Source organism: Ixodes scapularis, unplaced genomic scaffold (genome assembly GCF_016920785.2).
Source record: "Ixodes scapularis isolate PalLabHiFi unplaced genomic scaffold, ASM1692078v2 PGA_scaffold9__187_contigs__length_104089568, whole genome shotgun sequence".
NCBI lineage: Eukaryota > Metazoa > Arthropoda > Arachnida > Ixodida > Ixodidae > Ixodes > Ixodes scapularis.
In genome coordinates, this window is record NW_024609884.1 from 56,269,288 (window position 1) to 56,284,189 (window position 14,902).

Consider the following 14,902-nt stretch of genomic DNA (forward strand, 5'->3'; position numbering starts at 1 on the left):
CATGGGAACCCTCTGAAATTTTTATTCAATATAAATGTATTTGCAGAAAAAAGAGAAAGTTTGCCTGGACTTGCAGAATACAAAAAATAATTTAAAACAGTTGCCACAAAGGTTGTTTGCCTGAGATACAGAACGGTACAAAAAACTTTATAAGTTGCCACAAAGATGAGCTGTCAATATAAGATAAGTGCTTTGCCAGCCTACTTTGATCCTAAATGCTTTCTACATGCAGCGCATAGTAATAAACCATTTGTTCTACAGAGCCTAGTGCAGCTTGCACCAACCACAAAATAACTGCCAGTAGGTAATTAGCACACCTTGCCATGGTATTGCTATATCTGCAGATGAAATCTAAAAGCTCTGCTTCTATACAGAGCCACTTAGCATAATCAAGTCCAAAATTCTAGCTGGCCTTTTGGACCTTCCTTTGCTGTGCTTATCATTGCACCATCCGTAGCTGTACCAAACAAAGAAGCTTAAGGTGCTTCACGCTCCACTTCCAAGCTTGAAGGAATCTCAAACACTAGCGTGCTCGTGGGACAGACGGATGATCATGTGCTTGGCTTCGGCCACACTGCTCTTGTGATTCGTATCGGAAGGCATCTGGAGGGGCAGAATGTGAACGCTGAAGCTGCGCCGTCGGAGTTCTTCCAGCCCGAGTATGGTGGCAATCTCCTCAACGCTCTCGGCTCCTGGCAAGTCCTGGGACAGCATGATAAGAACATTGCATAACTTTTGCCTGGAACTTGACAAAATTTACAAAAAAATACTTAACCGTGATTGTATTCACTAGATTTTAAAGAAACCATCAACCAAATGTAAATGGGCAGTAGGCAACAGATAATCCTGGTATGAGATTACATTATTGCAAAATCACTGACAGTGGTGGAGCCGGAGGGGGAAGGGAGGGGGGGGTGGTGTCAACCCAAAATGCCGCCGGTCCTATAATATACATATCCATGACCCCACCTCCCCTCCGCAAGCCATGGACATCCCAGCCCCACCCCTGGGCCCGAAAAAAATTCCTGTCTATGCCAATAATCATTGAGACTTTCCTGTAATGCCTTTGGTGTCGCAAGTAAGCAGTTGCAACCAGGGACTCAAACCGAACAATGTAACGTTATGGTTACCGTTTCCTGTTGATATCGGTTTCGTTCTGGTTTTTTACGGTTTTAATTTTAACAGTTTCAGTTACTGATTACAGGTTTCTAAAAACCTTTTTTTTTTTGGTTTCTCCAGTAATTTGCTTTACTCAAATGCTAGATAGCCGTTTTATAATGAACAGTTTAAAGAAGTCCCAGATATCCAATAACGAGACATTCACAATAACAAGAACTCAAAAACGTCTTAGTACTTCTAATTGGTCAAAAGTTGCACATGTTTCTAGCTCCAACACTTCTTCACCACATCTAATTGCATTACGTAGTTTGATACCCAAGCACATATGTTACCCCCGCTACTCGGGGATCACTGCGTTCTATATGATAAAAATAAACATCGCTACTTTGTTGTTCGGCAGCGTTTGTAAGCAACTCTCAGAAAGTTCCCACTGGGAGCTGGAAGAAGCATTCGCACCTTCTCGTTGCAATAGTTTGTTGCAGCCTAAGATATGCAGAAGAGGCTTCGCCCACACTGAAGGAAGGAGCAGAACTATAGCCCTCCCCTAGTAAAATACTGCTAAGCGGATTAAAGTAATAAAATTGTGAGCTGGGCTAGTTGGTGAATGTCAAACATAATGCTAATGCAATAGTGCAAAACAAGGAAGGCATAGGAGAGGAACGAACAACATAAAAAGCTGTAAAAATATGCCCTGGGCTGTTCGTTCACGTTAGCCATTTCCAAGCAAATGCATCTGGATATGAAGTGCACGTTACTCGCTGTCCAGTTCTGCGACGCTAGAAAAATTGTGCATTTATATAGTAGCGCCATTTTTCTCCGGAGTTTGGAGGCTGCTTCTCCTACAGATATGCTGCAACAAGGGATGTCACAAACTTTCCTTGAATCGGACTTTTACGTCGAACCTCAAGGTTCGACTGGCTCGACAAACCTTTGACCTTTAAACCAGGTTCTACAAGGTTTGACTTATTGGACAGTGTGGGTTGACTCTGATACAAGCATGCCTAGGTTTAGAGAAAATGTTTTTACGGAATAGTTAGTTTTATTTTATAAATAGTTACAATGAACGGAACATATTTCTTATAACCTAAAAGTTAATAACATACTTCATTCTAGCTATATTACTGAAACCAAACAGTTCTGCCCTTACTAAAAGTAGAATGTTTGACTTAATCATTTGGTCATCACCATCCATTCCAAAGGCAACTGAGACAGCCCTTCGCACATGCGAATGACACTCAAACCCTAGTCAAACTTTCCAATAAAACTTCGAAAAAGTCGAACCTGATTAAGGTTGCCACCTGCCCAGTTTTTGACTGGCCCGGCCGGTTTTTTAGACAGCAGGCCGGTTGCCGGTCCGTAGGTAAGACCGGCCGTCATTGGCCAATTTTTTTACAGCCATGGAAGCGCGATTGCTTTTAGCTTATTTTTTTGGCGTTTTTTAAGCGACAATTGAAGAACTACGACGATAAATATTTGTTGACGAAAAAAAAAAGTCTAAAATTACACAAACATTGTGAGGACACGCGATTAGAGAAAGTATGCGGGCAAGCGCGGCAGGAGAACTCCCCGAGACGAGGGGGAAGAGGGGTACGGTCAACACAAAACGAAACGAGCGCTGGGAGCGCGGTGGAAAGCTGGAAAGCAGGAAAATGAGGGAAAGCGAGAACAAGCAAGACGCCGGCGGGCAACTCGGCGACAGGCCCTCCCCATAGCTGAGCCTTCTGGGAGGTGTTGGTTTTCTTAACGATTGTCGGCATCTTGACAAGGACACGCAGGGCGCTTCATCCGTCCACTGTGACGGGTGGCGTATGCACTTTCCCCAAGCTTTCCCCTTCCACTACACATGGTGTAATATTGTTGTTATTACCTTAGATCCTCGTCGTTTTTTCCCCTCCCCCTTCGTTCTCCATTTAATTGTTTAAGTGCCAAGACCAGAGAAACGCGCCGACGATGTCTAGGAAGAGCTGAGCGTCTCTTGCAGCTGTTGTCACTTTGTTGGCTGCCTGCGTCCCAAAAGTAACTTTCCCTTCCCTTCAGACCTCCATAGTTGTTTTTCTTTTGTTCCCGCTATTCATTCCCTTTCGGAAAGCTTTGCGCGAGCATAAGGGGATATTCAAAGTTAATTGCTTGAGTGCCAAGCCAGACACGCGCCGACGATGTCTAGGAAGGGATGTGCGGCTCTTGCAGCTGGAGTCACTTGGTGGCCTGCATGCATTCCAAAGTGACAGAGAATGTGCGCAATAGGAGCCGCACGTTGAGTTGACTCATTGTCTGTGCTACCGTGCACTGCCAGTGAAGCCATCGCAGAGGATCGAAGGAAGACGCCAATGTTTTTTCGGCACTCTTTCAGAGCATCGATATGGGCTGTAATGTTCAGGCTTGCTTTCTAACTATTTCCAAATGGCTGCCATAAATTAATTATGTGCCGAGAGACGTGTCTGTCTTTTTTTCAAAGGGACGTTAAACACAGATGAGGTTTGAGGTGGAACCGAGGGCAAAGCTACCCGTTTTCTGCTATTCGCAACTCCAAAGCCCTATAGGTGGCGGGGCGGTAGTTCCAAGATGGCGGAAGAGACGGGGATAGATTCTCCAGGATATCCCGTGCGCCTGCTCGCTGACGCTGTTCAGCGCGCTACAAATTATTTATTTGTCCACAAACGTGAAGCGGTTAGGGAGGGATCATATTACAGGTGACAGAGATCCTGATGCACGTTAGGAAAACGAGCATGCTTTTATTTAGAAGTTGCAGAAACCTGAAACTGCGAAGCCTTGAGGTGAGCGATCGCGTTTTAGGCACCGGCCATGTTACTGTTCGTGGCAGAATATTTTTTAGGGTGAAGATATCGTGTTTGCCCTTTGCCTCGCCATTAGTGCTCTAAAAGAGAGCCGCGAACGATGACCGTCAACCTTCGGAAGAGCAGCGTTCACAGTATTGGTGTCTTCGTGTCACAACCTCACAACTCGCTGCTCACCGTCTCGGTTTTAATGTATTTCAGCACGTAATCAAACTGCTCTCTGGTTATTGATAGCAAGTGTTTTTGCCGCAGGCTACCGTGGGGTGTAGCATTACAACCGCAAGCTTGCGCTGCACCTTTAAAGCACAATTTTCCGTGCGCGCCAGGAGCGTTGCCGTGCTCATCACTCTAAAAAAATATTGTAGTCTTTACACCCCTTGTCACATATACGACAATCCAAAACTTCAGTTTGCCGTGCAGCCGACTGACGTCAAACTGACGGCCCCAACTTTTACGAGAGGCTTGATGACGGCGCAATATAAGATATTAAACAGCTAAACTACGCATCAAAGATTACAAAAAAAAAAAAAAAAAAAGAAACACCGAGGTTTTGCAGTAGGGCCAAGGAAACCCCGATTACATTTTTTTAAAGTCTTTTACATTTACTTCAGCTATTTTAATAAGTTGCACAACTCGGCTATCAAGCCGCTCGTGAAAGTTGGTAGCGCCGGTTGAAAGTCAGTGCGCTGTACGTCCAACCGAATTTTAGGGGTGTCTTACGCTATGCAAAAACTGCCTATTAACATAATCGGCGTGTTTAGGGGTTTTATTGATTGCTCTATCAAAATAAATATTTTAATGTACCATACATTTTTTGTACCGTGCTATTTGCAAAATTGCGGTCACTCTGGACAAAACTGCGCGTTCTAAGCTCTCCTCACGAACGGCTGGCTAACACAGACGCGCTTGAAATGCTTCGAGCATTGCTTTATTTGCTTTGTAATTACCTGAAAGCAAGTGCCGGTATTCTGTTTTTTTAAAGTGCTTGGAATAAATGGTCATGTTCCTTGTAACGGCCTTAAAACGCTGATGAAAATAATCCCTGGAGAAGGGGAACAAGGGGGACAAAGGACAAACATAAATCTCCAAACACAGCTAGGTGACTGGTGAGCGACCGAAAAAATCCGCCTGGTCCGGGTATCGAACCCGGGACCTCTCCATTACATGTGGAGCGCTCTACCTGTAATGTAAGCGCTCCACCTGTAATGGAGAGGTCCCGGGTTCGATACCCGGACCAGGCGGATTTTTTCGGTCGCTCACCAGTCACCTAGCTGTGTTTGGAGATTTATGTTTGTCCTTTGTCCCCCTTGTTCCCCTTCTCCAGGGATTATTTTCATCATTCTTGTCCAGCTCGCTTGCACCTTTGCATTTAATTGCATTATAATTACAACTTAAAACGCGAATCCATTCCCGATTTGTATTGCTCGACATACCGTTGCGCGACGAGTTTTCTCCTACTTATGGCAAAGAATAGACTTTCCGTAGGCCGTACAATAGAGTTCTTCATTATTAGCGGGAGCGTTTTCCGTCACGTTGAGCACAGATTGAGCTGGCGGCCATGCACAAGACCAGAAATCCGCAGCGTATGCGATACACGAAATGTCCCTAATGAAATTAGACATCCCGGTCCTTCGTGCAAGGCTGTTGCAAGGCGGAGCACAAGAATTCCTTTTTTTTTTTTTAACGCGCTCATTTTTTTTATTTAAAACGGCTTCACGCATCAAGGCCGACAGTCCCTGCCACCGTTTCCGCGCCGACGCCGCCGCTGCCGTCCCCGCTCCTCTGGTTCCCCGTTCGTCCGCGGGAGGGCGAGCGGCGCGCTGGAGTTGCGAATATCCTATTGGAGATTGGGTCCTGAAGGGCAGTACCGTGCGCAGCGATGCGATTGGTTTGTATAGAGGCGTTCCCGACGTCAATCACCAAAACTTCCACGCTATTTGTGAGCCACTTTTTATGTTGTGCCCATAAATACTGGAAGCAAGGTCCCTTTAAGTATACTGGTCATTGGGAGAGCAAACATCTGCATCAGTGGTTACGCGCTTCCTTTGCTTGCATCATGAGCGCAAATTCTCCGCCTTCAAAACAGTGAAAATTACGTCAGTGCGTGTTCCAGAAAGACTGGAGATCTCAACCCGAGTACGAGAGTTGGCTCCTGCCCGTGGACGACGATGCCACAGCTGCAAGATGTACTTTATGCGCAAGCACGTTTACGGTGAAATTTGACGGCGTCAGCGCTGTCAAGCCCCCCCCCCCCCCCCCCCCTTCACGAGTCAACGCAGAAACATAAGCAGAAGAGCCTCGCATCGAAACAATCGCCTGCGCTCACGAAGTTCTTCGCTCCAGCGACTTCTAGCGCAGAAGATAAGGTGACTGCTGCAGAACTGGGTACCATATTCTATGGCATCATGCACAACTACAGTTACCTGTCAATGGATTGTGGCAGCAAGTTAGCGTCAAAAGTCTTCCTGGATTCAGACGTCGCTTGCAGAATGTGACTTGGAAGAACGAAGATGGAACACCTCGTGAAAGATGTGCCGGCGCCTTATGCAATGGAGTGCATAGTCGAGAAACTTCGCCCAGCAGGCCGCAACCTCCCGTTTGCTCTCCCTAGAGACGCCTCCAACAAGGAAAATAGAAAACTTTTCCCCATCGCCGTGTGCTTCAACGACGTGAATGGTGCCGGAATAACGGACACTCTCATCGACTTCTGTGAGCAGGCGGACAAACCTTCCAGCGGCATCTGCGAACTCTTGGCAACAAGTTTGGAGAAGGTGGGTCTTCCTTTAGAGCGAGCTGTAGCGTACAGTGCGGATAACGCTTCTGTGAATTATGGGAAACACAACTCCGTTTTCCAGAAGATGCAGAAAGATCAGCTGCACTTGTTGAAGACCAATTGTACTTGCCATGTAGTGCACAACGCTGCCAAGAACGCAGTGACGTCTTTAAAGTTTGATGTGGAAACCCTTGTACTAAAAGGTCTTCAAAGAGTTTTCTTCTAGTTCGAAATTTGTAGAGGAATTAAAAACGTTTTTTACTTCTGTGATCAGGAATATCGCAAAGTGCTGGGTCACATTTCTGTCCGTTGGTTAAGCTTGTTTACGGCCTTAGACAGACTGATTAAGAACTAAGCTCCCATCAAGTCCTACTTTCTGAGTCAGGGCGAGGAGGAGCGCGAAAAAATAATCTGGATATGTATTGGCAACCAAGCTGATGGACTTTCGGAGTGTATCACGCTTCCGGAGTGCTACCTGCACTTCATGCACTCGTTCCTTGCAATGTTTCATTCAATGATCCTCACCCTCGAAAAGAGCCCCCCCACCTTGAGCCGACAGAACTTTACGCTGTAATGACTAAGCTCAGGAAGCAGCTGATTAACCGGAAGGACGATATGTTCTTCGGTGTCAAGGCTAATCAGGGACTAGAAATCCTTCCGGGCGGACAGGCTGCAACGCTGGACTTCATGAATGTTTATGACAGGGCCCTTGCATACCTTGGAAAGTGGTTTGACTTCGAGAATTCCCCATTTAAGAGGCTCGCCGAATTGGATCTGCGCAAAAGTGCACCCAGCATGTCAGTCGTAACGAATGCGGGGGAGCATTTTGGCACTAACTTTGAAGAGGAAGGCGATGAATTGTACTCAGAGCTTTGTCTTTTGAGGGATACTCTCCCTGGACTTCTAGGACATGACAAGAAATCGAGCTCGATCTGGCTCAAATTCTTGAAAGAGGTCAGGTACCCCCATTTGCAGAACCTAATGGAGCATGTTTTCTCCATTCCCTGCTGCAACGTGTTTGTGGAACGCATCTTTAGCGTGATGCGGAACTTGTGGCCGGATGAGAGATCAGCTAAGCCCCAATGGTTAAAGCGGAGCTCTGTGTGCGGTATATTTTGGTGTACAGCTCTGAAGACTTTCTAAAGATGGCGAGAGAAAACAAGCAGCTCATCCGAGCAGCTAAGTCGAATTCGAAATATACATTCAAGTTCTGCAAATAGAAAAAGTCAAGCATATAAAATGTTACCTTTTTTGTTTTTCTGCGTTGTTTTGTGTATTGCATATTATTGCGCGTGTATGTATATATGATAATCCGATGCATTGTGGCATAAGCACTGTATACTTTTTAACGGACGTAATGCCACTGGTTTGGTGGATCTAGTCGCAAAGAGCATTTTATGGACGAAGTATGTGCGATTATTTTTCAGTGCCACAGATGGGGAGCCAGTAATTGCAATTTCTCGAAAGGGGTCTGCGAGTGGCGTGGCAGCATGTTACCTTTTTTTTTTTTGTGTTGGTAGTATGTTGTTTTTAGAGCTGTCATAAGTGTTATGCGAATTTTGTATTTTCTTTAACATAGATAAAGTAATGTTTTATTTCAAAGAGGCACTTTTGATTATTTGATGACATAGAGTGTTCTCCCCTTTGTACATAGCTAAGGTGTGCATGTGCTTTTATGTCGTACTGCCAAACTGGAGACGGGCACCAGACTTTGTCAAGCTGCCTCAGGCAGCTTTTCGTCTGGGGGCACCGTTGGCTCAAGGCCATAAATAAAGTTGATTTGAAGAGACGTGATCTACTCGTCCGAAACCCCGAGCGTAATGCTTTCCGAGAGCAGAAACGAAAACCTCAGTCACTTTTAGTACAAATGTTATTCCATTCACTGATATTTTTATGCCAACAGCAGACTAGTTGGTTCTTCATCTGCTGTGCACGGCAAGTTAGTCAGAAATGTCTTTATTTCTCACTAAAGGGGTATATAATTGCACATATTATTGAGCTCAGTGCTGTGTATTTGTGTACATGTACATTATAGTAATTCCTCTCTAAAAAATAATTCGTTACAATAAATTGCACTGCCTGTCAAAGATGAACATGGCATCTTCCTTTCAACACAAATTTAACCTCCCAGAATTAAAAATATACCACCCCCCCCCCCCCCCCCCCTCAAAGGGCCATTTTTTTTTTTTTTGAGAAAGATGGCAACCCTAAACCTGGTCGAACTCTAACCTCAACCAGCTCGCGACATCTCTAGTAGCAATGCACATATGGCAATAAATGGAAACTCTGCCAATATTTTACTGATAGTCTTAGATTTGGCTGGAAATGGGCAGACCACATCAATAACCACTTCTCAACTGATAGCCAAAATATTTTATAAAAATAAACATTTTCCTTAAAGGTCATTGAATTTTTAAGTTACGCCGACCGCGTGTCTTCCTGGAGAACACTCTCTACTGGCAGCAATGAAAAATCCCTACTTTTCCCTACCCGTATATGTCACAGGTGGGCAGGCGGACGAGCGACCCGTGCAGTCGTGAAGCGGCTTTCTGGGCGCCAGCGATCGAGATTATTTTTTCGCATCTTCAAGGTTCAAAGAGTCTTTGCAATGGATAGCAATCTGTGCTCCGCGGTAGATTGTAGGAACAGTGCCGGGAAAAACTTCTTTTATACCTTTGTTTTCGTGGGAGAAAACAAAAAAAAAAAAACCCCGTTAAGCGCCCCAGCCTGCACTTGAGGAATCATAGGAACGGTGCTCCTTCTGCTCCCTACAGTCGGTGACAGGTCAAGAATGAAGGGGAAGCTCCTCCCACCCCTTTCCACTTCAGCGGAGCGAACGGTAGAGAGGTCGCCTCCTCTCCAGCGTTCGCACTACTAAAGTGGAAAGAGGTGAGAGGAGCTTCTACTTCGTTCTTGACCTGACACCGACTATAGTGACCGGTAACTACGACCAATTCCACGGTTACTCAGTTTTGAGTGTAATTCAGAGTCACCCTGAACAAGCACCATATTGGCCTTGAGATCGACCTAGAGGTGGCGCTACTGTCGCGCTATGATCATCAAAGAGGGGGGTAGACGCAGGGCCGCCCCATAGGCTCTCCACATTCCCGCGCAAGACGGTGTAAATTCTTCCGTTTATTTTGTCGCATACTATCGGCGGAAAAATAATTTTAGTGGAAAACGGTGCCGCACTGTTCGGTGCTTCTGTGAAGATCAAATCGTGATACCAGCGTACAGCCTAAATTTAAATAACTGCTCATGTGGATGCATCGTCTGCTCTAGGCAGATGTTGGGAAGCATGGATAACCACGACGGATGCCTGTCTCCGGGTGAACTGCACTATTTACGCTAAACATTTGTTTCTTTTAAAAGAGATGTCTCGGCTTACCACCGTGGGAATTCAACAAAACAATGAATTACAACCCAGATAGCATAATACGGGTACTGTGGGCTATGAAATCTCAGGTTCTATGCATTTTTTTTTAGCTTTTGCAGTAATATAAATATTTACCATGAAGAGAAGTTAGTGCTGTGTTAGAAATTACCGTGCTACTGAGTTCCACTGCAGCCAATGTTTCCCTTTACTGTGCCATTGTGTGAGTAAGTTTTTCAGAAACGAAACAATTCTCCTGCGTTGCAATTAAGAGAGTGCCTCGTCTATAGTTGCGATCCGGAAACTGTTCATTGGCAGGACAACTGAAACAAGTGAAACAAACTATTCTAATATGTCTGCCGCAAGTGGAACAAACGAGTGTGGCCGAGCAACGAAGTAGCCTGCGTGTTATTAGATGACTTTCTCGGTAGTGTGGGTTCATCCGCTTCAATTTCCTCGGAGAGGGCCGCGGATGTCAAAAGGCTAATATTATAAATTGATGGATAAATAATCTGCAACTCAAGCATTGTATACTTTGCAATTTCAACAAACAACCTGCACCACGACACGGACAGCATCGCCCGCAGCGACACTCTTTTAATGATGAAGGCTAGCGACTCTCACGACACTTTCCAGGGATGGGCAAAATACATGCAAATATGTATCGAAATACAAATACAAAATACTTCGTCAAAAATGTATTTAATTACAAATCTAATTACATTTCCAAAAAAGTATTTAAATACAAGATACAAATACAACCAAATGTATTTGGCTCCTCCAAATACTTTTCCAAATACATTCCTCAAAATTTGCGTCAGCGACTTCAAAGCACCTGCAAGGCTGCAACGGGTTTCTGGGTATCTCATTTTAATTTTGCATCGCACACTCGGGAGGTAGTGTGCGAGGCTCTAGTAACGTAATAGAAATATAATCACAAAAAAAATGTAATCAGCTTGGATGTAATAGGTGAAAAAAGTACAGAGCTTCAAGGAGCTTTTTTTTTTGTCGATTACATTTTGGTATAGACCAACAAAGCACCGAGACGACCAAGACGCGCAGCACTAGCTAGAGAATTTGTTATTGTTGCAACTCGCACCAGTTACGAAAATCTGGACGACCCGCGCATTTAGAATGTTCCAGGCAAAAATATGGTAGGAATTCAGGCTGGAAAGCATCACAAGTTGTTACAGGCACTTATTTAGCCAGTCTGCCTGTGAACAACGATTTCGTCACTATTCTTGCCCTGGACTAGCACCGTAATCACAAAGTCACTAAACGCTTGCGCTTGATTGAGAGACACTGCATTCGGCGCAGAACATAGTTTTCTTCCTGCTCTGGACAGACAATAAATTTGAGAAATGTATTTTCACCGACAAAATTATATTTAATTACAATTGTATTTGAAATACCCACGTTTTAGTATTTAAATACACACGTCAAATACATTACCCAATTTGTAATTAAATACAAATGCAAAATACACAAAATAATTGAAATACATATTTCAAATACTTGTATTTGAAATACTGCTTATCCCTGACACTTTCCGATCACTCTCTGCCCTCACCTAACGCATATCGGGACTGGGCAGTTCATCGATTGACCTTCAGATTACATTCAAGTGATGCTTTAAGTGTAGGGTTGTTCGTTTTCGGGTTTTATATTTTTTTTTAAATTCGGGGGGTAAAAATCGGGTGCTATTTTTCAAGCTGATAATTGGGGAGAAATCGGGTTTTTTGTGGAAACATTCCGAAATTCGGGTTTTTTCGGGTTAAATTTACGAATTCAATATTACAATTGATTTTTTTTTTTGTTATTGGAGGGTATTATGAGCTTTTTTAATGCGAACACATTAAAATTAGGCATCTGTTTCAAGCTGGTAATCGGGGGACACCAGGGTTTTCCAGCTCCGATTGCTTCGGTCGCTTCAAGGGAAGCACCGCCCATGGAATCGCCCTCTTCCTCAGGTGTAAACAAGAACCCCGACCGTTTGATGGAAGGTCGTCTTCGATCAGATATATCGCTATGATATAAACCTGTTAAGTTGTCCCGATCGGCCCGGACGTTGGAGAAAGGTTGGACGCCAGCGAGATGGCCATGCTACCCGAGAGACCCTGCTGGGCGTCGACACCTAGCAGCGGTCAAAGGGGGATTGATAGTGCATTTCACAAGCTGCGTGCAGCAGGGCCAAGCCCGAAGCTACCTGGCGTACCGAGGCGGTTTCACCAGCACAGCGGGGGAACGGAAATGTCCCTCCGAGGCCCCAACGCCTAATGTCGCTTTTCTTCAGACAGCCTCCATAGAATGTAACGGTGAGTTAGGCGCACTCGTTGGGCAGTTGGTTGAGAGCCGCGTAGCATCCGCAGTGCTCGACGCAGCTTGCGAAATGAACTATAGGTCACTGTTGTCCCGAGGTAGGGTAGATATAGCGTGTGTGCACCGCAAACTCTGTGCGGCATAAAAATAAATAGGTTGGTTATCTGGTTTTTGGGATTCGGAGAGAAATCGGGTTTAACCCGATTCTGCTGAAACATGTTCGGGGTGTAAAAATTGGGAAAAATCAAGTTTTACCCGAAAACAAACAACCCTATTTAAGTGCGATATATATTTTTGCCGTTTAATCGGGATCTTCTGCTGGAGACAACAGGAACAAGTGTGAAAAAAAAAGAAAAAAAAGCCTGCTTTAACATCTCCGACGCGTTTCTTTTTTTTAGGACACGGGTGAACCACTTCAGTATGCTTGTGATTGTCATCGAGAATAATTACACTGTTTAAATAATAACTTAAAAATGACTTTCCTTCGTATTTCTGTAGACGTCACAACGTGAAGTTTTAAATGGGAATGCAATATGCCATTTATTACATAGTAAAAAAAACAACCTTAGTTTTGAAATCTTTCATGCAATATGACCGGTGAAAAATCAACTATCGCATTTATCAATTGATTGGCCGATTAAAGGGCATAGATCATTCGGGTTAATTTTTTAATCGAACCATAGCTTAATCAACGCTCAATGTTTTATAAAAGTTATGGTTTGTGGGAGATAACAAAAATATGTGGGACCAGCGGTTGTAGACAAACCAAACACACTACGATTATGGAAGCCTCCTTTGCTCACTTTTCACACACCTGAAACGATACAACACCACCTTTGGTAGGAAGAAACAGCTACAAAAACAAAAGCATTTAATGAGGAGGGCTCAGCTCAGCTGAAAACGCGCTTGCGTCATTGAGATCCATGCTTCTGAACGTGCGCCCGTAGCAGACGACGCATGGCGGTATGCCCGCTTTCGCGTGTTTCCAATTTCGGCCGCACGGTGGCGACACGGTTCGATCTCGAGGCGAATAGAACCCAAGGACCTGTCATATCAGTTTTAAAATTTCTTGTCAGTGTCAGCGTTTTTTTCCATACTGCCAAAGCCGGCGATTCGCCGGTCTGCATGAATTTTTGTTTTAAAGAGCATTCATAGATGGCGCGCTATGTAGTCTTGGGGTAGTGTAGTTAGATACATTGCCAACAGATGGCGAGGGTCATTCTATTCGCTGTGTTTGTTTGAGCTCGTTCTTTTGTGTGTCGTCTTTCCCGCTTGATCACTGCCTGCTTGGAGATAGCAGCGTCCAGTGTACGGTGTGGCCTTTCTGATGATGAAATTATGGATATCCTCTTCGACAGCGATGATGACGGGACGTCTGGTGAGGATAGTGAGTTCTCAGAGCCTTGTGTCGACGACGGGAGCGATTCCGACACCAGTTTTGAGTATGAATAAGGACAAGAGTGCACTGGTTGTGCGACGCCTAAGCGACCAAAGATGGAGTGCTTCGAGATCTTTCCTACGAGAAAGAATCTTTGAGGGCCTATTGATTTCAAGACTTGAACGAACCACTTAAGCATGTAAATGAACATATTATCTTCTTCTCTGCAGCGAGTTTTACTGTAAAAGCTTATTATACAAACAAAACAGTCACACCTAGTGTGGTCCGGTTTTAGGGAAAAAAACATGGAGTACGGACGGCCCGGCAGCGCGCGACGTGCGTGGTAGCGAATGGGTTAATATCAGCATCTTTAAAGCTGTATGAGAATGACAATAATGTAAGAGATTTCTGCAGCTAAGCCAGGTTGAAGGATGGACAGCATGCACAGTATCGAAAATGCTGACATTGACGAGAAATTTAGAAGTGATAAGACAGGTCCTTTGGCTCTATACGACGCTTGTTCAGGGTGACTCCGAATTACACTCAAAACTGTGTAACCATAGAACTGGTCGAAATTAGCATCACTAGGGAGCTGAAGGGACACTTTTCCCATGATTCCTCAAGCGCGGGCAGGGGCGCTCAGGGGATTTAACAAATGGTCTATTGAGGCCAGCCACGTCAAAGTGCTTTTGCGCGAACTGTGTGCCGAGAGAACTAGTGTCACTTGAAACATGCTCATTTATGCTCGGAATACTTTATAGTCGCGTGCTGCGAGTTGAGTATCCTTCTGTAGCTGGAACCGCTTCAAGAGCAGCAAGCGCTGACACAAGCTGCTGCGATCACCACGACATCTGTCCAAAAGGGAGTGCTCATAATATTGAGAAAAATGGTGCACATTCCAGCACCACTGTCGACATTTGGTGCAGTCACATTTGTTGCTCACAACTGCATGTTTTTTCTTTTTAGGGGTGAAGCTCCTTAGGGGCTAGCCATGTCCGTATGTCCGTCCGCTGTCCCGCGTGCCCCTGCTCGTGAATTCAGCAGCGAGAGCAAGAGAAAAAAAAAATGAAAAAAAAAAAACGCCCCACCTGCCCCTGCTCGTGAGCTCACGAGCTCCTGCTCGTGAGTTCAACAGCAAGAGCAAG

General features: G+C 44.8%; 1 protein-coding gene across 2 annotated transcripts in view; it reads right to left on the minus strand.

Moving 5' to 3' along the window:
- LOC8033257 (ADP-ribosylation factor-like protein 3) overlaps positions 1–14,902 on the minus strand; it is a 26,909-nt gene continuing 12,007 nt past the window's right edge. For both annotated transcript variants that reach the window (XM_029975354.4, XM_029975352.4), the window contains one exon: positions 1–702. In XM_029975354.4, the coding sequence (XP_029831214.2) occupies positions 517–702 (186 nt within the window). In that variant the 3' untranslated portion in view covers positions 1–516. The remainder of the gene's footprint in view (positions 703–14,902) is intronic.